General features: G+C 35.9%; 1 protein-coding gene across 3 annotated transcripts; it reads left to right on the top strand.

Annotated features, from left to right (window-relative positions):
* Positions 1-907: 907 nt before the first annotated feature.
* LOC129245137 (protein eiger) lies at positions 908-24,685 on the top strand. Of its 3 annotated transcripts, none has more exons than XM_054883149.1 (8): positions 908-1,193; positions 1,399-1,774; positions 18,082-18,204; positions 20,110-20,420; positions 20,482-20,619; positions 22,886-23,019; positions 23,181-23,282; positions 23,562-24,685. In XM_054883149.1, the coding sequence occupies exons 2-8, from the start codon at positions 1,607-1,609 to the stop codon at positions 23,930-23,932; spliced, it is 1,347 nt and encodes a 448-aa protein (XP_054739124.1). In that variant the 5' UTR covers positions 908-1,193; positions 1,399-1,606; the 3' UTR covers positions 23,933-24,685. The 3 variants fall into 3 exon arrangements, with proteins under 3 accessions (XP_054739124.1, XP_054739123.1, XP_054739122.1); XM_054883148.1 differs by having other exon boundaries at positions 908-1,301; XM_054883147.1 differs by having other exon boundaries at positions 908-1,774.
* Positions 24,686-25,937: the final 1,252 nt, after the last annotated feature.

Genomic DNA, 25,937 nt, shown 5'->3' with positions numbered 1-25,937 from the left:
CAAAACACAAATTCAATTTAATTACCTATGCCCTTAAAGCCAAATATAAAATAATTACAAATAACATATACATATTTACATACCCCAAACACCCAGTTCTTAGTAGGATTAAATACATACACAAAATATATTTAGCCAAGTGTGATCGAATTTGACAGTGCTCTCAGAAGAAATATACAATAATGCATACATGCACACAAGATGAGTTAAAACTAGAAGCTGAAAAGTAAATAAGAGGTTTTGAGAAAATTTTAATAACAACCTTTGATTAAAACTTTCACTTAAATTATTTCGTTTCAATTGAATTTATTTTAAAACAAATAATTAAATATACATATGTAAATTGCAATACTTTTCCATTAGAGTAAAAACGAACTGCTTTCGTCAGTTATATTTGGTGTCTTATTTCTCACCATTTCCGCCATTTCGTCTAGCAGCTGTTCATCAGCCCAGGGATTGGCAGTGCAGTCAAGTACACAAATAAATTTCTGGGCGCGCTCTCACATAAAATTAGAGAGTTTCGCTTCTTATTATCTATTGTTCAGACGGCAAGGAAGCAGCATGGGAGAAGGTTAATTTGAGTTTTTTTCGGTGAGAATATCACCGACACAACCTCGCCGTCATGACCCCGGTGTCGTCAGCCAATCAGGTGATTCTTTCAAATTCGCTGAGAGCTGGTTAACGGTCTAATATTGACCACGTCTTCTAAATTTTTTTCACCACGATGCCGAAGTTACTCTCATCATTTTGTTTTTCATCCTTGCCTCGGCCATTGCGTGTGCGTGCAGATTTTTCCTAGAGGGTACGAATGGCGGATTTATGCACATATACGTAACATAAAAACTTTTGTGACCATTGAATGAATGTACTGAGGAAAGAGCGCTCAGTTTTAAGTAAAATATTGAGAGGTTCGGACATTTTATAATAGAAGTTCGCGCTGATAGAACTAAGTGTAGAGATAAAACTAAGCATATAGTACATGCTTCGCGAAGGCAATGAAACCAGCACACAACTAAATGCTTCTGATAGTGATAGTGAATTTCATATTGAGAGAGAAAAATAAAATAATATGCTGCTTGAGACAACCGGAACCAATTATCAGCGATAAATATTTTTATTAAGTTAATTGCAACGTTACTAATCAAAAAATAAATATTGGTTTGACAACAACAAACGCGAGGGCGTACCTACAAGTGAATTAAATTTAATAATACTTGAGTCCAACGACTTTTAGATTAATTAAATTACAAGCAGTTGTCTAGACTTTTAACAGGAGTGACAATAACAGATGTCATATCTATGTATACATGCTCACATTATGAAATCACTTAACCTTTTACAATGATCACTTTATTTTTCCTGTTAAATTAATTTCGTTATTTTTTCATAAAAATATAGTTCGTAATATAATAAGTGACTATGTACTGCGGCAGCACAAGTGCATGTACATTTGTATATATTTACGTTATACCTCAAAACTAAATTTGAGAAACAGAGATAACGCAAAACTATAACTCAACATTTATAAGAATTAGGAAAGGCAACTAAAAAGCAAGCCCCGTACTTGAGGCGTCACTTCACCCATTTGTTTCGAATTATTTTAGTGATGACAACAGAAACACTCAAGCCGTTTATATCCGCACCATGCTGTGCTGATAATTCTTCATTGATGCTTCCAAGAACAGCGGCACGCTGTCAACACAGCTCCAACCTCAGTTCGATCATTTTAAGGACATTAACTCTGGTTTTGAGTTTACTTTTGTTAGGTTTTACGGTGAGTATTTTTTGCATTACCTTTATTTTCATTGTTTGCCATGCATAATCTATTGCCACTGAGTTCGGTATATAAAGATATGCCACCGTTGCCGATTAGATTTGTGCGTGACTATTAGGGCCCAGGTTAGGTTAAGTTAAGATTTTTGTTAATAGTGGCCCCCCTCGGTAGACAATGGAAGTCTTTTGAGACTATTTCTGCCACGAAAAATCTTTTCATAAAAGCCATCTGCCATTCGGAAAGGGCACAAATCTATAGGCCCCTTCATTTGTGCAACAATATCAAGTTTAATGGAGACTGATTGTTTCTATTCTGCCAATAAATATTTTATTACAAACGGATTTTCTTATCTATTGGCAGGTTATCCTTTGTTCCAAAGTCCGCTCAGTCAATGGATTTCAGACCAATAAGTTTTTCGCCTTTCCTGTTAAAAACTTTTGTAGACTTTTGAATATGCACCTCAGAAGCTCTTTGGAGGGCTCTGGTATATTAACTGTACAACACGCATACCTTAAAGGCAAATCTACGGAAACAGCGCCTCACGAGGTAATCCGAACAATAGAGGGCTCTCTCGAGAGCAATAATTATATCATGACGACATTCTTGGATATAGAAGGCGCCTTTAACAATGTTAGTACAGATGCCATCCAACGGGCGTTGATAGACCTAGAGGTGGACAGTTGCATTAGTAACTGGGTTATCTCCATGCTAGAAACCAGAATCATCAAAGCTAATATGGGTAATATCAACAAAACCAAGAAGGTCCACGGGGGCACTCCATAGGGGGAGTATTATCTCCACTTCTTTGGCTATGTGTGATCAGCAAAATCTTAATAAATTTAATGCAGGTGGGGTAAAAGTGGTGGCGTACGCTGATTATGTAGTGCTAAAGGTGTCAGGACTGTGTCCCAATACGATCAGTGGGATCATCCAAGGATCATCCATGTTACGCGAGCTTAACTGTTGGGCCGCAGGATGTGGCCTTAGTTTAAACCCGCGTAAAACAGAACTTACGCTTTTTACCACCAGCTACAAGGTACCAACTTTTACCCTTCCAAATATCAACGGACAAACTCTTTCACTATCACCCTTCCAATAGACCTACATATAAAGAAGATGGAATAAGGGATTCTCTCTAAACAACTTCGATACCCCAGTCTATACAGATGGCAGTAAAATGGATTGTGGTGTTGGAGCTGGTATATATTCTCATAGACTGGGAATTGAAAAATCTGTGCGTCTCCCTAATACCAGCAGTGTCTTCCAGGCGGAAGTACTGGCAATTGGGGAAGCTTGTGGGTTACTAATCGCAGATTTCTATTTTAAGGGCAATATCGCTATTCTTTCGGATAGCCAAGCTACAATCCAGGCACTGGACGCGGCTATAACAACCTCTAAAGTCGTGGAACAAAGTAGGAATAGCCTCACCAACTTGAGTGAAAACCATAAAGTAACCTTAATTTGGGTCCCGGGACACCGGAACATAGAAGGTAACGAAAAAGCTGATGAAGAGGGGGATCTGCCATGAAAAGCGTTCTTGCACTACCAGTATTCACACCATTAGGTGCGGTCAAATCGCAGATTGTAGATGGAGAGACCAGACGAAATGCAAAATCAGCAGAACGTTATGGCCCACCTACAACCTCAAGCAATCGTCGACATTGATAAACATGAAACGACGGGACACCTGTAGACTAACGGCAGTCATAACCGGCTTCTGGTCTATCGGAGAACCAGCCGCCAAAATGGGCATCCCTCACAACACATACTGTCATAGTTGTAAACAACCGCAGAAAAAGGAAACAATCTTCCATTTCCTCTGTGAATGCCCTGCCCTATGGAAGGGCAACTAACTGGCTTAGACGTCAACAACCTAATAAGGTTCCTAAACCGCACAGACTGGATATAGTCTTGCTGTAAATAACTGTTAAACAATTTGGTAACGAGGATGTGGCAACAAAATGGTGCGGAAGCACTTGTTGGATTCTGGATGAATCACCACTCTAACCAACCAACCAACCAACCATTTTAAAAAGGGTTGATATTTGAAAGATTTGCTTTTATTTGAACGACACAACCTAGCCGGCCGAGTCGCTTGATGTGTAGCGTGTTTTTTTAGCTGCCTGAGAGCTATCGATAACTATGGCGCATGTACTATTTTTAACGATTTCGATAAAGCAAAAGGAAGAGAAAATACTTGATTGTAATTGTTTGTTTCAGTGAATGGCTTGATAATATTTTTAAATTAAGCAAACTTATAAAATTGCAGTGCCGCATATTAAATTCTGAAAGCACGAATTATAAAAATACTTGCAAAAGCAGTTTTTGCGTTTTTTTTGTATTGGTCATATACGAAAAAATCAACACAATCTTCGGTTATATGTATTACTTCGCTGCCGTCTGAAAAACGACTGATTGGACTACGACAAAAATCACGGTATACAGCAACTAAAGGTAGACACATCCACTGGAGAGGAGACCTTCCTCTTCCTTCTGCTGGTTCCGCATCGAAAACTTTCAGAGCCGTAGCGTTTGTATCCATTCGGAAGACATGGCAGACCCAATAAAACCGCTGGATCTATAATCGCTTCACTACGTCTATTTCGTCCTAAAACTCATACAGCTCATTTTTCCATCGCCGGTGATACTCGCCGTCAAAAATCTTCCGAAGAAACTTTCTCTTAAAGTCTCCAATTGACTAACGCCTCATCGGATATTGTCATCGTTCAAGCTTCTGCACCATACGTGAGGACGGGCACGATGAGAGCCTTGAAGAGTATTAGTTTTGTTCATCGAGAGAGACCTTTACTACTCAATACTACAACCTCGAAATCATAACTGTCAACAGCGTCGAGGGTGCCGATACGCGAGTGCGCCGACTGTTTGTTTGGTGACAGGAGGTACTTCGTTTTGTCCTCGTTCACCCCCAGATCCATTGGCTTTGCTTTTTCAGCTTTACTCACTGACACAAAATTGCCCTTCCAAGACGGAACATAACGGCCATTTTTCAATATGTCATCAAAACGTATATATAAGTATATATTTGGCGATTATACCCTTTTTGGGTGTTCGACCAGCCTCCTCCTCCTACCTGTGGTGTGCGTCTTGATATTGTTCCACCTACAGTTTCAAGCCGACTCCGAACAGCAACTATTTTTTATGGGGAGCTTATTAATGGCAGAAACACACTCGGAGGTTTGCCATAGCTCGCCGAGGGGCGACCGCTATTAGAAAAATGTTTTTCTTAATTTTGGTGTTTCACCGAGATTCGAACCTACGTTCTCACTGTCAATTCCGAATGGTAGTCACGCACACATCCATTCGGCTACGGCGGATTTACGAGTCACAAGAGTTCATTGCAGCAATATACTCGAAGGTCTGCCATTACCTGCCGAGGGGCGACCGCTATTAGAAAAAACTTTTTCTTCATTTTGGTGTTTCACGGGGATTTGAACGTACGTACTCCGAATGGTAGTAACGCACCAAGCCATTTGGCTACGGCAGCCGCCAGTAATAATTTAAATGTCACAAATTCCACGCTATTTTTTCTTTTCTGTTTTAAAATTAAAAAACAAATCTCTAATACAGCACAAATGGCTTGTCGCACCACTATCAACGGTCCACCAATCTCAACTCAAAATATTCGATGCAATAGATGCAAGATTGGAAAACGACGATTGTTTATTTTTTGACTTCCCACCTTTGAGTATTTTATCCTTCAGCATCATCATATTAATTGTATTATACAAAAGCCAAAGAAAAATGCTCGTTAGTTTATTTATTGTCAACTAGTTACAATGCAAATAGAATAAAAAAAAATCTCACAAAAACGTCTACTAAAACGCAGAAAATCAATGCGAACACTTAAAGAGAAATAGATAAAGAACGCATTTCGATGAATGTGCTCACAGCAAATATATTCAATTGCAAAAAGCACAGTTATGGCTCCGTACTTGTTGAAAGATGCGCGTTTGTGGTTGCCAACGCATCGTTCTTAAGTATTTATCAACGGCTGTAGCCGTGATTTAGAAATTTACTTTGAAACAAGAGTACGGATTTTTTTTGCATATAACATATTTATGTTTACATATACATTTTGGTTATGATAACAAATGCAAACTCTTGAGTATTTTTAGAGAACGTGATATTTTTCTGTGCACGCGGCACGCCACTTGCTTGTGCGTATAAAACAAAATTTTGTTGTCGCAAATATAGACATATTTGGTATTGTTGGGATGCTTCAGAAACAAGAAATTTTATTTTTCCTCTTAGTTTTAATTTTATCGAAAGTATAAAAACTATAAAAAACTAATTTAATTTTCGAGTTCAACGTACTCTAGCCCACCAATAAACGAATGTTTAGCAAAATCCAACAGCTGTATTATTTTTGGCAACTTTTTTTATGTATGTACGAGAATATGCCCTCCTCCTCTTTTCATACTTCTTACTTTACAAAAATTAAACGCTCAATATATTCAAGTGGGAATACAAAATATTTTTTGCTTGAGGTTATGACTATGTTATTACTTACTCAAGAGTCGAGTGCTAACAAATGGGCAATTTTATTGCAAAATTGTTGCTCTTAATTAAAATACTTACTCAAGCTCGCTCAAATTCTCACATTTAGGACATTTTTATTATTTATATAACTTATCAAAATAAATTACAAAAAATATGTTACATTTGAAATGAACAGACAGCATTGGCATATTGGGTAGTCGAAAAAGTCTTTTCGTATTTTGTCAATAGATGTCGTTGGATTCATCTATCTCCAGTGCTACCAATCACATTGTGTCATATCATATGGTGTTAGAAAGGTGACATTTTAAGCTTCATTTAACCAAAAAAAAAATTAAATTCGGGGAAGTTGAAAAAAAAGTTATAGCTGTTCAAAAATGAGTGAAAATAATGAAGAAATTCGCTATATTTTGAAATTTTAGTATAAAAAGGGAAGAATGCCACGCAAGCCACCAATGAAATTTATGAAGTTTACGGAGACGATGCTGTATCAGTTCGTGTAGCACAACAATGGTTTGCTCGCTTCCGTTCTGGAAATTTCGATGTGAAAGATGCACCTCGCTCCGGTCGACCTATCGTTGAAAAAGTCGATGAAATTATTGAAAAGATTGGCCATCATCATCATCAAACGGTTTTGAACCATTTAAAAAGGGCTGGTTATAAAAAGAAGCTCGATGTTTGGGTACCACATGAATTGTCTGTGAAAAATTTAATGGACCGAATTAACATCTGCGATTCTTTGCTGAAACGAAATGAAATCGAAACATTTCTGAAGCGAATGGTAACAGGAGACGAAAAGTGGATCAAATACGACAATAATGTGCGAAAAAGATCATGGTGCAAGGGTGGTGAAGCTCAACAAATGGTCGCAAAGCCAGGATTGACGCCTCGAAAGGTTATGCTGTGCTTTACTGTCAACAACTGATGAGATTGAAGCAAGCGATTGAAAAAAAACGGCCAGAACTGATCAGCAGCTGACAACGCTAGGCCACACACATCTTTGATGACTCGGCAAAAACTGGGAGAGCTTGGCAGGGAAGTTTTGATGCATCCACCATATAGCCCTGACCTTGCACCATCGGACTACCATTTGTTTCGGTCAATGCAGAACTCCCTTAATGGAGTAAAGTTGGCTTCAAGAAAAGCCTGTGAAAATTACTTGTCGCAGTTTTTCGCCGAGAAACCACAAAAGTTTTACACTGATGGAATAATGTTTCTAGAAGAAAAATGGCAAAAGGTGGTTGACCAAAATGGTACATATGTGGTTTAATAAAGTTCATTATAAATATAAAAAAAAATGAGTTGAAGTTTGATTAGAAATACGAAAAGACTTTTTTGACTACCCAATATTAAGCTATTTGTCGGAAAAAAATCAATTTTATTCATCTAAAATAAATTGGCTACATCGTAAAGCACCACCTATTGGGAAATAGGTATATGTACATTTTCGACAACGAATAAATTCAAAACAGTCACACATGACCAGTGTTGTCGGCCGATTGCTTTGTACGAAAAATTAAATTTGTTATTGTAATATTTTTTTTGAACTGCACATGCACCTATTTTTGTAAACAAGCAACATTGAATTTGTTAAGGCAGCCACTTGTCAAGCTAGAGCGAGAAAGCTACCAATGATGTGCGAATATATATGTACATATGTATGTATGTATATAGAAAATGGTGCATTAAAATTTCATAATTACGTTTAAAAATACTAAAAAAACCACGAAAAAATTACTATCAAATCGCAAACCACGCACCACCAAAGTGTGTGATGTCCGCAGCCTTCTCCACAAACGAAATTACAAATACACGGCATACTTATTTCGTGAACGGGCGTAATTGGTTCATGATTTTGTTTGTTGAATTCACAAATACGCTTACCGGCACTACCACCAGTAAAAAATAAACTGTCTGTACTGTTATCAGATCAAAAATCTTATATTTGCAATTTATTTTCATTTACATATAATTTGTCATTTGTGCACATGTATGTATGTATTTATGAAAATTAAAAAATTTAAGGGCCTACTCAAATTCTGAATTCACTTAGTGGTTATAGTAATTATTATTTTAGAGCTCGTAACTGTATCTCTATAATTTTTCATAGAACTTCAGGTTGATATCGTTTTAAACATTAATTAATTTTTTTGCTGTTTAACGTTTTCCATGTAAGAGTGGATATGATAACAAGTTTTGTATTTAGTGGTGAGACATGTAAAATGGCCATCTACAAAAATGCGTCTTGATACATGATTAGTAATGACTTAAACAACAGACTCAGAAACAACAGCTCAATCGAAGGAAAGCAACGTAGTTAACCTAAATTCATTTATGTATTAGCAAATTATCTGTAACACAACCGTTTATAATTCAAGAGAAGAAGTTGCGTTTTTTTTCAAATTTCGCATCTTCGGTATTCGGCTTTTGATTATTATTTTTTGGTATGTTCGTACACTCGTCTCGAAGATATGTTCACGGTTTTAGCAACATAGCATGATTAGTTTGTTTGTGAAAGGTATAAATAAGACAAGTGTTTTGCGTGCTCGGCGATTTTCTGCTATCGACTCTTGGCTCTCCTGAACACTTCCATTGGGACGATTCGGCTTTGGTTTCGATGTCATAACCATATACCCATGACTCGTCACGAGTTATGACCCTTTAAGCAAATCTTGGTCATCGTTGACGTCATTCAACAATTCCTTAGTGATGCTCATGCAACGTTGTTTTTGGTTTAAATTCAGTAATTTTGGAACGAACTTCGCTGCTACACGCTTCATGCCCAAAATTTCCGAAAAGATTGCATGGCAACTTCTCTAATTGTGATTCGATGATCCTCCGTGACAATTTTCTTCACTTTCTCATCATTTTCATCGGTTGTTAATGTGGTGGGGCGTCCAGAGCGAGCGTCGTCATTCACATCTTCTTGACCTTCTGAGAAAAGCTTGTACCACTTGTAAACATTTTTTTGACTCAGAGTACTCTCACCGTATGCCACTGTCAATATTTCAAGTATTTTTGAGTACTTAATTCCATTTTTTACACAAAATTTTATGCAACTTCTTTGATCCATTTTTTTCAATGGCAGAAAATCGTCGAACACGTAAAACTCTCTTGTTATTTATGCCTCTCACAAACAAATTAATCATGCTATATTGCCAAAACCGTGAACATATCTTCGAGACGAGTATACCATACCAAAAATTACAATCCAAAGGCGAATGTACGTATTCCGCGAAATTTGAAAATTCACCTTATTTTTTTAACAAACCTCGTGCATGGTGTGTATATATATATATAATTAGCGCGTACACCCTTTCTGGGTGTTTGGCCGAGTTCCTCCTCGTATTTGTGGTGTGCGTCTTGATGTTGTTCCACAAATGGAGCAACCTGCATTTTAAAGCCGACTCCGAACGGCAGATATTTTTTATGAGGAGCTTTTTCATGGCAGAAATACACTCGGAGGCTTGTCATAGCCTGCCGAGGGGTGACCACTATTAGAAAAATCTGTTTCTTAATTTTGGTGCTTCACTGAGATTCGAACCTACGTGCTCTCTGAATTCCGAATGATAGTCACGTACCAACCATTCGGCTACGGCTATGTTGTGTGTACACAATAAATATATGTATGTGCGTAAACGTATATGTATGTATGAATTAAAATTAACATCTCGTTCTATTGTCGAAAGACATTAATTTGTAAATATAAATGGATATACATAAAGTACAAATTTACGACTGAATGTGCATATACACCGATGTACATATATTACGTATCTGGTGATCTGCTGTGGGTAAAAATATGTGGGCATTACTTGAAACGGATCGTTGGGATCAATCATTTTCTAAGTATTTTTTATTCAATATTGTATAAGAATGTATGCATATGTAAAAGTAAAGAATGGTTTAGGTAAGGACGCAATCGAACTAAAGATTAATTACCGGAGCGTTTTACTATGTATTATTGAAACGTAAGTACGAGTATTACCCCACTTACGCCTTGGTGTGTCGCGACTGCAATTTGGTTTTCTAAATATTACATGATTATGATATTGCTTATAAATTTATACGATAAAAATATGAACATATGGATTATTTCAATAAAATGCTAGTGTTTTAATTTCGCGTGGTCAAAAAGAAATTTTAATTTGGGATTGAAAATCTTTATAAAAGTATATGCAGTTTATGTCAGTGAGGTTTTACTTAACATACATATGTGTGTACATACGCAGCTTTGCCATTATATAGAGGCATTTATATGCAGCCATCTCAGGTGGCCGTGGTTGCCAATTCGTCCATTCGCTTGGTGCCGGGCTCGAAACATATTATGGACAGCACTTGTTGGAAAAGCATTTAATAAAAAAACCATTTGACGTTCGGAGGTGGCTGTAGCCAGCGGTTGGTCCAGAATTGACTACCGAACGAACTAAGCATAACTATCAAGCAATTGACTACCAGTACTATGAATTTGACCCTGACAGTAGCTATACTTAACAAACTGCGAAGGAATACACAGCTAGGTGGGGAGGACAAATTCAATTAGGAATAAGCATCTAGACTAAGGAAAGGAATTAATTAAACCTCCTTTTTTTGTTATGCATATTATACAATTTGGCGGCCGCCGTAGCCGAATGGAAAGTCTCCGAGTTTTTTTCTGCCATGAAAAACCTCCTCATAAAAAGTATTTGCAGTTCATAGTCGGTATTGGGAAATTTACCGAATTACATGAAAAGCAACAACTCCGCATTTTCTGCTTAAGTTGACACAGCTGGTTTGATTCAACTGCTAGATATACAAATGAAACCAAGGTGCATCCATACAAGAGTATAACAGTAGAATAGCTGATAAAAAGGCTTCAATGAAATTTTTGAAATAAGCGCATTTTTCTTCTTTGATATGCCGCCTTTTTGTCTTTTTCAGTTCTCACCGTATGAGAGGTAGACGTGGCAAGAAGCCGGTTTTTCTAAATTTAAATTCCATCCCACTCTTGGGCAAGGGCATGGCATATATGTATGTGTATTATAGCTAAGTTTCGTTCAGATATCATATGTTTTACTAGAGCTATCATGTGTCCATGTATCTTGACTCCGTTAGGCCGTTTATAATGTGTATGTGTACGGCCCCCACCAATAATGATATCGGAAGAATGCGAATACCAAAAAATCTATAGTATTGCCAAAAAAGAGACAAAAAAATCGTTCTCTATTAAACTTCTCAACAATAACGTATACAAAATTAATGCATCAGACTCCGATGATTATAGAAAATTAACGAAAACGTTATCTACCATGAATCTTTCATGGTACTCATACGAAAATAAGCAATCTCGACCTATTAAAGTGATGGTGAAAAATTTGCATCACTCAAACGATGCAAAAGCAATAGTCGCTGATCTGCAAAACCAAGGATTAAAGGCCACAAACGCCGTCAATAAATTAAAGTGGAAATCAAAAGAACCCTTAGATATGTTTCTTCTCACCTTTGATGAAAGTGAAAGCATTAAAAAAATTTATGAAATAAAAACTATTCTGCACTCCGTAGTTAAGATTGAGGCTGTGAAACAATCGAAACTAATTCCTCAATGTAAATCATGCCAGTCTTATGGTCATACGCAAAATTATTGCGGCAAACAGCCAAGGTGCGTCAAATGCACTGGAAAACACAAAACAATTGATTGCAATAAGCCTGAAGAAGTACAACCAAAATGCTGCAATTGTGGTGAAGCTCACCCAGCTAGTTATAGAGGCTGTGTTGTTGCTAAGGAGTTGCAAAAGATACGAGATCAAAGATCCGGTAGCAAAAAAAGCGATATTAAAAATAAAGATATTAATGCAAAAAAACCAGCTATAAAACCCACCGAAAGCAATCCAAAAATATCTGCACGTAATCCCACTCTTCAAAAAACTGCATCAATAACTAATGGACCAACATACTGCCAAATAGTAAAAGGGAATGATCATTCGGAAGATACAAATATTTTGCATCAAATCCTAGAGAAATTAACTAAACAAAATGAGTTCACGCTAGCACTTGAAAAGCGGCTACTAAAACTTGAAACAATTTTTGCTCAAGCCCAATGACCAATCTTTTTAAAATTATGCTACGGCTTAATGAAGCATCAAAATGATCTTGAAATAATCCTCAATTCTGAAAAAATCGACATCTGTTTGATTTCGGAAACTCATTTTACCAAGGAATCATATTTTAGTTTACCAAATTTTGTGACATACCATACAATACATCCAAATAACTGCGCACTTGGAGGTGCTGCAATCATTATAAAAAAAAGCATAAAACATTTTGAAGACGGTAGACTCTCTACAAATGAATTTCAAGCGATAACCATTTCGATTAATTGCGGTAAAAATTTATCACTTACAGCAGTCTATAGCCCTCCCAGACATAAGATCACATGTGATCAATACCTGCGGCTAATCAATAACCATAAACATGGATTCATAATGGGCGGGGATTTTAACGCTAAGCATACCCATTGGGGGTCGAGAATTATCACAACAAAAGGCAGAGAATTATACAAGGCGCTCCAAAGTACTGGATGCAGCACACTTTCTACTGGAGCACCAACGTATTGGCCAACAGATCCACAGAAGATTCCTGATCTTATAGACTTCTTCATAACAAGAAATTTTTCTTCAGAATATATGCACATAGAAAGTGGACTAGATCTAAACTCGGACCATTCTCCAATATACTTAACAATACATAAAAGTGTAATTACCCGGGAGCCACAATTTACACTATCGAATAAATACACTGACTGGGATTACTTTAGAAAGATACTGTCGGATGATAAAGACAATCCAGAAATAAATAGTAATGAGGTTCTTGACGATGAAGTATTGAACTTGTCAAACAGCATACAACACGCAGCGTGGCGCAGTACCCCAGCTACAAGAACTATCTCAGCGGGGCATAAGTACACTAGAGAAATAAAAGAAATGGTTAGAGAAAAACGCAAAGCACGCCGACGATGGCAGCAATCCAGGTCCCCACCTGATAAAATAACTTTAAATAAAATAACAAAAGAACTCTCTAAAAAGATAAAGGCTTTTAAAAACCGCTCTCATAGTGACTACCTAAAAAGGCTAACAAATGAACGCAGCACCGATTACTCACTTTGGAAATGCGTGAAAAGATTTTCACAACCAGCTATACAATATCCACCAATAAGAAAAACAGATACCACATGGGCAAAAACCAATTTAGAGAAAGCGAATACTTTCTCTGAATACCTTGAAAATATCTTCAAGCCATACGACGTATCAAGAGCGGCTGAAATGGAATCATGGTACCTCAAAGATCACGACGAAATTCCTCCAGTAATGGATTCTGAATTATGTGAGGAAATAAAAAAAATAAAATCCAAAAAGGCACCTGGCTTTGACCTCATCACCGGGGAAATCTTAAAACAACTCCCACCAATTACTCTAATGAAATTAACCAAAATTATGAATGCTATCTTCAGATTGAAACACATCCCTATATACTGGAAAACTGCCGAGGTGATCATGGTCAACAAGCCAGGAAAGCCAGCACACGACGTCTCATCATATCGACCTATATCCCTCCTACCCATTTTGTCAAAACTATTGGAAAAACTACTTGCCAAACGCCTTAACAATATTATTGAGCAGAGGAATCTGATACCAGCGCATCAATTTGGCTTTCGCCCAAAACATTCGACAATCGATCAAGTTCACAGGCTAACTCAAGTTATAGAAAATGCCTTCGAAAAGAAAAAAGTGTGCTCAGCTGTCTTCCTAGATGTATCTAAGGCTTTCGATAAGGTATGTCACGATGGCCTTCTCAACAAAATAAGAGAGCTATTACCAATTCAATATTATAACATTTTAAAATCCTATCTATCCGATCGTTTTTTCCGAATTAAATACGACGACACGTATTCTGACCTGAAAGAAATTAAAGCTGGTGTTCCACAGGGTAGCGTTCTGGGGCCCATCCTTTATCTAGTTTTCACATCCGATTTGCCTACCGATCAGAACTGCGTCATAGCAACGTTTGCAGACGACACCGCTATCTTGTCAGTTGGAAATACACAAATTGAGTCAACTGCAAATCTTCAAAAACATTTAAACAGAATATATGAGTGGACAGTTACTTGGCGAATAAAACTAAATGAAACCAAATCCGTTCATATTGATTTTACGTACAATAAAATCAGATATCTCCCACTATATATAAATGGAGTGCAAATCCCATATCATAACACGGCTAAATACCTGGGTATGACTCTTGACACTAAACTGAGATGGAGTTCTCACGTAAAGAAGAAAAGAGAAGAACTCGATATTAAATTCAGAAACATGTATTGGCTTATGGGTAAAACATCTGCTTTATCCATGTACAATAAAGTACTTCTCTACAAGCAAATACTTAAACCAATTTGGACGTATGGGATACAACTATGGGGTTGCTCAAGCTCCAGCAACATACTTCAAATTCAAAGGTTCCAGAATAAAGTTTTGCGATGCGCTACTAACGCGCCCTGGTATGTACGCATCAGCGATCTCGAACGCGATCTCGGCATAGAACCAGTTGCCGTCGTAATTAAAAAAAATGCCCTATCTCATATAAATAGGCTATCTCATCATGTCAACAGCGAAGCCTCAGCCCTCACTGACCAACATAAATGGTTTGTAAGGCTGAAACGCAAAAAGCCGCACCACCTCGTGCAGTAATCAACTCCTTTGCAAGTTTTGTGCAAAGCACCATCATATTAATTGTATCATTCAAAAACCGAAGAAAATTGTTCGTTAGTTTATTTTTGTTAACTAGTTACAATAAAAATGAATACAAAAAAAAAAAAAAAAAAAATAATGTGTATGGGCAAAGTTTAAACTTAATGTCTGCACTACACGCCCTTTTTTTCAAATTATTTTTAAATAACCGCATTTAATTTTTTTGTATAAGTACATACATCATTTCGATTGAAAAGTTTGAATACATACATTTGCTCTGAAAATTACTGAAATTTAGAATTTTTGTCTTTAAAAATCGCAGCTTCGCTCAACCATATGTATCAATTTTTACTGAGCTAGCGTGTGTATGGACAGACGGCCAGACAGGCATGCACTCTAAATATTGTATAAATAATTAGCACATAAATTCTTTGTTGGATGCTTTGTTGAACGTCTCAATTTGTTCCACAAATGTAGAGACCTAAATCTTTACTCCGTCTCCGAATAGCAGTTGGCTTTTTTAGAGAAGCTTTTTTATGGCGGAAACACAATTGGAATTTTGCATTGCCTGTCGAGGCAACCGCTATTAGTACATACAATATATAATATATATATATATATATATATATATTAGGGCGAGTCTATTCGTTTCAAGCCTATTAGGATTCTACATTATATTCTAAGAAAAAACTTCATTAGAGCATAGCCCTAAAGCCAATTTTGTGCACCAAAATTTTAGAAGAAGCTATCTTTTAATAATACGAAAAAAGAGAGAGAGTTATGGCTATGAAGGTAGAAAGTAGAGAAAATATACTTATAGTTAGAAAAAATTTATAAAATAGGTTTTCTAATATAATAGTATAGTATAATTTAATTGCTTTTGGTATTTTCGGAAGTTTTAATTTGATTACCATATAAAAAAATTACATAGTAACTTTCCCTATTACAACATTAAAAAGTATACTGTGGAACCAGGATAATTTGTTACGAAATTTGGTCTTTTAGATAAATCTTACAAAATGTAGATAATTTGGTCTCCACGATAACTCATGTTTTTCCCAGCCAAAACAATAGTGTCGTCCGTGTCTGACAATAATGATCTATAACTCGAATTAATCATTCATATTGATCTATAACTCATAATTGGCGAAATAGCAAACATTGCCAATCGAGTAAAAAGTAGATATAAAAAAGATATTCCTCGTAATCCTCCGCACAAATTTGTATTGCCATATTAACTTTGCTTTAATTAAAAATAGCTTCTTTTGAAAATTGGCGGCTCCATTGCCAGCGGATTGTCTGGCCAATTACATGTATGGGGAATGTTTGTTGCGTTGATATCAATGATATTATTATTATAGACCTAAACGTATTTTTTATTTAAAAACCTTATTTTTCTTATATCTTCAATTTCGATTTTTTTCTGTTCGAGGATATTAGTTCCGACTTCAAGTCCTACACGAATTCGTAATTTTTATTACCGACCAATTCTTCTAATTAAACCCTCTAGCCATTTTAAATCTTGCTGTTTTTTACTCAGATATGCATCCGAACACGGATTATGTTTAATTGAGTATATAAATAGTTATATATTATATTAGGTGCGTAAGTAAGTTCCCGCTGTTTGTCAATAGATGCCGCCAGCAGTGTGTGCTAGTCGATTCTAACATAACCTAAACGTCATAAACCAAGCTTAGACATATGGATTAGTGATTTTGTTTTGGTATCATATACTTTTGATTTTGTGAAAATGTCTGATTTTGTGCCGAATAATCGCCATTTGCGGGAAGTGGTGATTTTCTCTTTCATTGGAAAAAACGGCGTCTGAAGCGCATCGAGAGCTACAAAAAGTTTATGGAGATGCTGCTTTAAGTGAAACAACGTGCCGAGATAAGTTCCGTCGCTTCAAAGACGGCGATTTTAATGTTGACGACCATCCGCGTGAAGGAAGGCCAAAAACCTTCGAAAACGCTGAATTGGAGGCATTGCTCAATGAGGATCCGTCGCAAGAAGAGCTTGCTTCAGTACTAGGAGTTACCCGCCAATCCATTTCCAAGGGATATTGAACGTCGTTTTTTCGCCTCTGAACAACTGCTCCAGCGGGAAAAAAAGAAGGGTTTTCTTCACCGCATCGTCAGGGGTGATATGAAAAATGGATTCATTACAGCAATTCAAAGAAAAGAAAGTCACGGGGACTGCCCGGTCATGCTTCTACCTCGTCGACTCAGCCGACTATTCACGCTGCGAAGGTTATGCTATGTACATATTTGGTGGGACCAAATTGGTGTTATTTATTATGAACTGTTAAAACCAAGCGAAACCATCACTGGGGTATCGGTATCGACTTCAATTGATGCGATTGAGCCGAGCACTGCGCGAGAAGCGGCCGCAATACGCGGAGAGGCATGAAAAAGTGATTCTACGGCATGACAGCGCTCGGCCTCACATTGCCAAACCCGTTAAAACCTACCTTTAAACACTGAAATGGGAAATCCTACCCCACCCGCCATATTCTCCAGATATTGCGCCGTCCAATTATCACCTGTTCCAATCGATGGCACATGGTCTAGCTGACCAGCAGTTCCATTCATATGAAGACATCAAAAAATGGCTTGATCCGTGGATAGCCTCCAAAGATGAACAGTTTTACCGCAACGGTATATGAGATCTACCAGAACGATGGGAAAAAGTAGTAGGCAGTGATGGACAATACTTTCAATGATTCACTTGTCACCATTTTTTTTTTTTTTCAGAATAAAGTTGTTTTTTCATCAAAAAGACAGCGAGACCTTAGTTGCGCACCTAATATATAATTGGCGCATAAACCCTTTTTGGATGTTTGGCCGAGCTCCTCCTCTTATTTGTGGTGTTCGTCTTGATGTTGTTCCGCAATTATTGTTTTTGTTCGCTTAATGTGGACCACGTTATTTATAAACTATTTCCTTTTTCGATATTCTGCAGTCGATATGTACTTAATTTAATATTTAATGTATGTATGTATGCAAATTATGGTATTTACAATATCGAAATTGATAATGAAAACATGCTTCCTGTATTTTATTTCTTCAGATTTGGCATTTTCAACGTATTTCCCATTTGGAAACTGAAGTTAAACAGTTGGACAAAGTCATACTCAGCATGCAGAAACGTTTGGACTTAACAAATTTAGATGACGAAGACGATTATCGAAAGGTAGTAGTTTTTGAATAAAACTATTGTCATAGGTATCATTAATAATTTTATATAACCAATATTTTTCCTTTATTATATTATCGTAAATGAAAATGTATACCTTCCTCGACCAAACTAGTTTTGTAATTTGTGAAGTAGTAATTTAAAATTTTTAAAGTAAAGGTGTTTCATGTGTTCTTCAAGTGTTTTGAAGTATTTTGGACGCCACCGGAATGTATTCGATGTAAACAATGCAAAACGTCGAAATATGGAGGAGACGAGGGTTTTTTATTGTGCATTGATCTTACTAGTCACTCTGCTGTTGATACTGCAGCACTCGATAACTGCGATGGTCTGTGGTTAGATGAAGATCATGACCACGAAGTGTCAGCTGAAAATTCGAACCAGATCCATATTCATTGATATTGGCTAAGCACCTGAGTCGTTTACTGGAAAAAGCATTTTTTAATATCGTAGGTATGATAAGGAATGTAAGATGATTTTTCGAATCATTGATTTATAGACACTTTTTAGCTTTTGCCCCGAAACACAAATGATAGTACTTCATACCTTTTGAAACCTTATTAGCCCTCTCGCCGTTCGTGTTTTTTTTTCTTTTCTTGATTTATATAGTGGGCGCTTGTAGTTCCGTGGCTGGTTCATCGATAACGTGTGAGTGGTTTTGACGCATTGCGTATTGCAGCATCATTGGACAGTGCATGGTCACTATCCAACCATATTGGTGTTTTTATACCTCATATACTTATGAATATCAGTATCGTGGAGAAGCCGATTTAATTTTCTTTCGGCCATTTTCCGCGACCGTGTCGATCTTCAGTAGTTGTGTAGCTTTGTCCAGATGTACTGAGATACATTGCTAGGTATTTAAAACATATATAATAAGTAAAAAAATAATAATACACACATAAATAATTTTTTACTAAAACCGCAATTTCGAACTTCGAAGACCCATATCTCGATTTCGGGAGCTAGCTTCTAAAACCGAAGAAATTACTTTTTTCCTTACGACTCAATCTCTAAAAAAAATTTATTTGATCCAATATATATACATATATATATATATATATATATTTGGCGCGTACAACCTTTTTGGGTGTTTGGCCGAGCTCTTCCTCCTATTTGTGGTGTGCGTCTTGATGTTGTTCCACAAATGGAGGGACCTACAGTTTTAAGCCGATTCCGAACGGCAGATATTTTTTTTGAGCAGCTTTTTCATGGCAGAAATACACTCGGAGGTTTGCCATTGCCTGCCAAGGGGCGACCGCTATTAGAAAAATGTTTTTCTTAATTTTGGTGTTTTCACCGAGATTCGAACCGACGTTGTCTCTGTGAATTCCGAATGGTAGTCGCGCACCAACCCATTCGGCTACGGCGGCCGCCCAATACCCAGAAAAAAAGTTGATTTGACGTCTATTGTTATATACTTATATATATACATAATATAGTACTTGTACATATGTATTCCCTGAAAGCAAATAAAGGGTTTTTAGGAAATGGTAATATTATGTCCACGTTTTTGCGAATTTTTAACGTCTAAAAATCATTTCAATTTCATCAATATCTGAAATTTGTTAAATCATAAGTTTAGACACTTTTCAGTTAGTTGCTGCTTCCATAATTGTATTGATGGACAAACTCTCTCAATTTCAACCAGCGCAAAGTACTTAGCTGGAAACTGAACATTGAAGCACGGGAAAGGAAAGCAGAAATGGCTCAGTATGCTTGTAAACGTATGCTTGCAAGAAGATGGAGCCTTCAGCCTAAGTAAACTTTAGAGAGAGCATTTAGAATCGCTGTAAAGACAAAACTTATGGTCGTGCCAGTCTTTTATTGCGACAAACTCAGTACAACAAGTATAATATTAATTTTCAATTAACGTTTCTTTATACTCTTTTTTATTTTTAGTATAATCGAGTGTTTGTTGATAAAAAAACAATATTGGACGATGACGACGAGAAATTAATCGATAAGGAAGATGATGAAGACATCGACGACCATGATTATGACAATGAATACGATTATGAGGATTTTAGAAAGAAATTAGCTGCTTTGAACTTTGAGGATGAAAATGAAAATGAAGACGATATTATTGTAGCTAATGCAGATTTAAATGAAGAGAAAGATGATGAAAGTGAAGAGGAAATGGACATACCTGAAGATGGAGATGTGTTTAATGACTTTTCCAAATTCAATGCTACCCGGAAGAAAAAGATGAGGTAAATTAGTGCTTTCTTAACCGCTTACCAGTCTTGGTACTCAAAGCATTCCATTTTTTAGCGTGCGCAAATCTCGTTCTATTTCACCAGAATACTCCAACAAAGAGCAGGTAAAAAAAGATAATTATAAAATCGGAAGAAACAGAAGCAATAATGCAAAACAATCACATAATCAGGAAGGGAAGATGTTGGTGCTTAGGTAAGTCTAATAAGAATAATATTCTCTTATTATTTTTACTTTACACTTTTATTGCCTTAAAAATAACTCTTAAGGGAGTATTGAGTTTCGAGTGAGAAGTTTTTCAATGAATAATTTTTACATGGGAATGCGATCAGACAAGTTGGTCGGTATTTATTTGATTGTCTTGTTTTAATCACAGATGTTATTAAATTTGCACTTCATCTTTTTTTTTTGGCGCTATAATCGCTTAAGCGATTTGGATGAGTTCAACTAACAGCGCTATTATTTTGTTTTTTCTCGAGCTGGAGACAAAACAGCAACAGAAACTCAAGAATGATAGAATGTAAGATTGTGCCTTCTCAAGTACGGTGACAGAAAAAGAAGAGGAAGAGTACGCGAAAGTAAGTAAAGACAAGAATATAGAATAATCGTGCACATATACATCTGCACACACCGGTTTGTTTATTTTTGACGCTGACGTTCAGTTATTAAATTCCCCAAAAATGGAATAGCGGGTTTCGAAAGGTGTCACCTTATACCATACATTCTCTATATCCCGACTGAAATTAAATCCTTTTCCACTTAGTACTTCCACCGCCGGGGTATTTCACTTTATTTGCACAACTTGATTTGAACTATGTCTAAGCCATTTAAAGCTTATGTATTTCATCGTTCTATTGTCTGTCGTAATAGACGTCGCTAACGCTTAAAGGTCAATAAATCTATGGCAGAAAACTTTTTCCTAACACTTCGAAAATCGGATAGGTTCTTCTGTCTAATATAATTGAAGAGTTCACAGTTCATGACAAAACAGACACGAGATCAAGGCAGCTATATATTATATTAAGCTCACACTTCCAAAGTCTTATTGGTATCACCCTGACTTGGCTGAAAGACTAATCATTATTAATATTTACTTACATTTTCAAATATTTCGTTGTTGGCTCTCAGTTTTCAACATATTGGCTTTCACCGTTCTGTTCTGCACGGCAACTGATCGGTTGTCACTTTTCATGAACTTGCCAGAAGAAAATCCTCGGACTAAATTCTGCAGCCTCTGACAGGGAAGAGTTGTTCAGTTACTTCCTCAAAAGTATTGCCAGTACCGGTCTTTCGGCTAAAGGAACGAATTACATAACAGTTTGTCAAAACAAAAAATAAGTGCAGTGCTACCATCTTTTTGTTGTTTTAGGTGGTTTGTGAAATGAGAACAGTTTCTTTGTTATTACTCACTCAATGCTTCAAGCAACTTGCTTAGATCAGTGACTCCAAGTATACGAGAATATTGCATGATAAGGCAGAAAAAATTTAATTTTTTTAAGTAAAAATGCAGTATACGCTTGCTTATTATTTTTTAACTTTAGAGCCCCACGCCGATAGAAATTTCAGAAAGTACTCTATTAGTTAAGAGTAAAAAAGTCTGTATTTTATGAAATATTAAATTTTTACTAACTATAAAAAAGTACTATTTAAAATAGTTATATATAAAACTAAGTAATTCTTATAATTTCTATGCGAACTAAACTTCGTAACAATTTGGCCTATTATTCTAAAACGTGTTTTTTTTAGAAAGGGTTCTTTTGGAGATATATTCAAAACTGTGATTCTTAGTAACAATGAAGTTACACTTTTCGACAGAGTAGAAGATAAACATACAATATTCGTATCAAATAAAGAGGGTTTAATACAGATATATATATTAACAGCGCTGCCAACTATCTAAAATAATGTAAATATATCCAAGTTATTTACATATTATTACAAGATGGTGTCAACCCTAAGTTATTTAAGAACAGGTAGTAGAATTGAACTGCCATTTAAATTGCAATCTATTGCAGCCCCCACTTCCAACATATCAAAGCATCAGCTATTGAGAAATGTGAACGTATAATATTATATGTTATGCATGCACAGTGGGATCTTCTCAAGGCTCTTGACCGGACATTGGGAACGCATTGATATTGCTTGTGAAAATGCTTGCTTTAAACAATCTACTCTTTCTGGTGACACGTAAAAATCTTGAAATTAAGCCTCTAGCTGAAGAAAATTAATTACCCAAGATATATTTTGAATTCAGATTTCAGAATTTTGCGTTCTCAATCGTCATCAACAAAGCTCAGGGCTAATATTTTGAGTTATGCGGTTAAGATCTAGACACCTATACTATATATGTATGTAACCAGATTTATCCAGGACAGGACGTGTGTGGTTACAGCTAGTGCACAGTTGTATATTTTCTCCAAGCGATACAATTTTATACGCAACATTGAGTCTTTATTTACAGACGACCCTCTCAAGGCAGCAAAGCGGATGGCAAAATTGAGCCCGGAAGGTCTACAAAAGAACAAATGGGACCAAAACGTTCTCACAGGCGTAATTTGGATGATCGTAGATATAAAACTGCTATTGTAAAAAATGGTAGGTTTCTTTTTTCCACATTTCTTTAAAACCAATTACAAATAACTCTACAAAATATTGAATCCTCCTTCTTTCCTTAACTTAAATTCTTAACTATTTTAGTGAATAAAAATTGAGCGAAAATCATCAAGTCTTTCTAAACGAGTCTAATTTCGTTACAGCTAAGTCCACGCGACAAATACAGGCCACTTCCAATAACCCAGCGGCACATTTTCATTTAAATCGTAAAATACCAGACCGCTATGCTAGCATTAAAGTCGATTGTAAGTATAAAGCAATACTTTACTGTATTCCACACATAGATTAGCATATTTTGCTTTAGCTTTTAAATCAATAATGCATGACCTTTCGTGAAAGTTTTAACATTTTTTGAATATTTTCTTGAGATGAATAAACAAACTACATATACTTACATATATACACTTTTAAACATTTCTAAATGATAAGAATTGTTTCCCTAAAACACAGCAGTTTGCAGGTACATACTTACGCACACGCAACATATCTTAATACGATATCACTTTTTTCTCTGTACTCAACAGCATATTCTGGTGACATGTACATCGGCCACCCAAGTTGGTCAAATGAAATTGACGTGGATAACTACTTCAAAGTAGAGAATGGCATATTAACCGTGCATGAACCGGGTCTTTATTACGTATACGCTCAGGTGTGCTATAACAATACCCACGACCAAAATGGTTTTGTAATATTCCATGGTCATAAGCCATTCCTTCAATGTTTAAACACAGTACCGACAAATATGCCGCACAAGATACACACGTGCCATACCAGCGGACTTATCTTTCTCAAGGAGAGTGAAACAATTCATTTGCGCGATTTCCATAGTGATCGAAATGTCATTTTGAAGGATGCCAATAATCGCAGTTACTTTGGACTGATAAAAATATAATAATCAAAGTGAACAAAGGCGATGATTTAGTAATCCAATATGTATGTACGAATGTAAGAATACTGCAATGATATTGTAAAGCAAATAATGATCATTATCAAGAGTGGATCCTGCTTTGAGGGCCGTGAAATTACCATTTGAATTTAATCAAATCCGTCGTGAAAACGGTAGAACTGAAAGAGATCGTAATTCTTGTCTAAAAAAGAAATTTTAAAGAAAAGAAATATTGAATTTCAAACTTATATCTTGTATGGTAACTAAGAAGACCCCGAGGAAAGTGTAAAACTGAACTTTTTGAAGGATTAAAATCAAATAACCAGTTTGACTTTACTTTACTTACTTACTGTGAAATGCGAAATTGGGCTCGTTTAAATTTAATAACAACGTAACATCTTACGTATTCACGAGTATATGGACCTAACAGTAAAATAACTTGCAATAAACTTTTCCGTTTGTAATAATGAAGCGCATTTGTATACTCTAATGACCAAAACATGTTCATTTATAATTTATTTGCATTTGCGTTCACACTTTAGTTTTTAAAGCTAGAAAATATATCATTTTTAGACACTCAATTTTGCTTTTGAGGTCGTATTTATTGTTATTACTGAGGTTAATTGCGAAATAAATACTATTTCGTATGTATATAAAAAAGCATGTATGAATTGTTATAAAAGTATGAATAAAGTCAAAATAAAACTTATTTTTTGTATGAATTGAATGCATTTAGACTGCGTTCTAAACAACAACAAATCTTATTTTATAATTAATAATAATAATTCGACTGCACTAGCTTATTTTTGATTATATTTATGTAACTCGTATTTGCTGTTAAACTCGAATTGTGCAAGTTAGCATTTTCTAATTATTTAATTTATAAATATTTATTTGAGCTACTAAGAAGGAACTGACTATACAAAAGATTTTAATTGTAATTTTAATTTTATTTGCCTTACGCAACTTTCATGGCTTTCTGGCTAATCTTTACTTATTGAGCACTGCTCACATGCCAATATTATCGGCAACTGCAACGTTTGTTCTATCAGAGCGTTTCTCAAGTTCGACAACTATAGTATAAGTATTACCAGAACGCAATTTCTAGAACTATTCCCTTGCTGATGACATACATTTTTATATCCAACTGCTCTGCATTTTCTTAGAGAAATTTCCTTTGTTTTACCTCAACTACCCCTTTCGGAAAGTATATTCTGATTATTGGATAGGAGACGATATGTTTATTGAGTTGGGTAGTTTGTTTCCCAATCTTTGAAATCCAAGTGATTCATTGTAATATAGGGGGTGTATTTGCGGTATTTAAGGACAACTAATTAGCTTTTATTTTGAACAAAATTTAATGATACTTCACTATTATTTTACACAACACTGAATAAGTTAGAATATAGGTACTTTAATTTAAACTTTATCTTAAACAATGTCGAGTTGGAGCCGGCTTTTTCGTATTGTACTATGGCAATAAATTTTGAGGATGTGATAATATGTAACAGGTGTCTCCTAAACGGATAAAATCGTTACAGTACAAAGGTACATAACCCTAAACATTGGGCACATTTCCAGCTCTTACATAAAGAGCAGAAAAAGGTAATACACAAAAACAATGAAAATCAAAGATGTTTTATTTTTAAAGACGGTAAAGCCATACGCAGAAGTAAATATATGTGCATACATAAATATGTACGTACGGAAGTACTTTTCATTGAGAGAATCGCGAGAGGCGTTTAGTTTAACCTTCTCACAAAATAGACGAATTGCGCATGACAGATTCGAGGCAACTTAAAAAGCTACAAATAACCATACCAGAAAGCTCCGAAATTTAGAAATCCGTTGTATACAATACAAGTGCAAATGTTTATATTTAAATTTAAGACCTCTTTTAATGCATGCTTCAATGCATTCTATAGCCTCAATTATAATTTTCGCAATTATTTTCGGCGAATTAAATAATAATCATAATACTCCTGCATACCATTGCTCAATTTTCTTGAGC

The sequence above is a fragment of the Anastrepha obliqua genome, chromosome 4, assembly GCF_027943255.1.
Source record: "Anastrepha obliqua isolate idAnaObli1 chromosome 4, idAnaObli1_1.0, whole genome shotgun sequence".
NCBI lineage: Eukaryota > Metazoa > Arthropoda > Insecta > Diptera > Tephritidae > Anastrepha > Anastrepha obliqua.
Note: the sequence above shows the minus strand (reverse complement) of the source record. Positions and strands in the feature narration are given on the sequence as shown.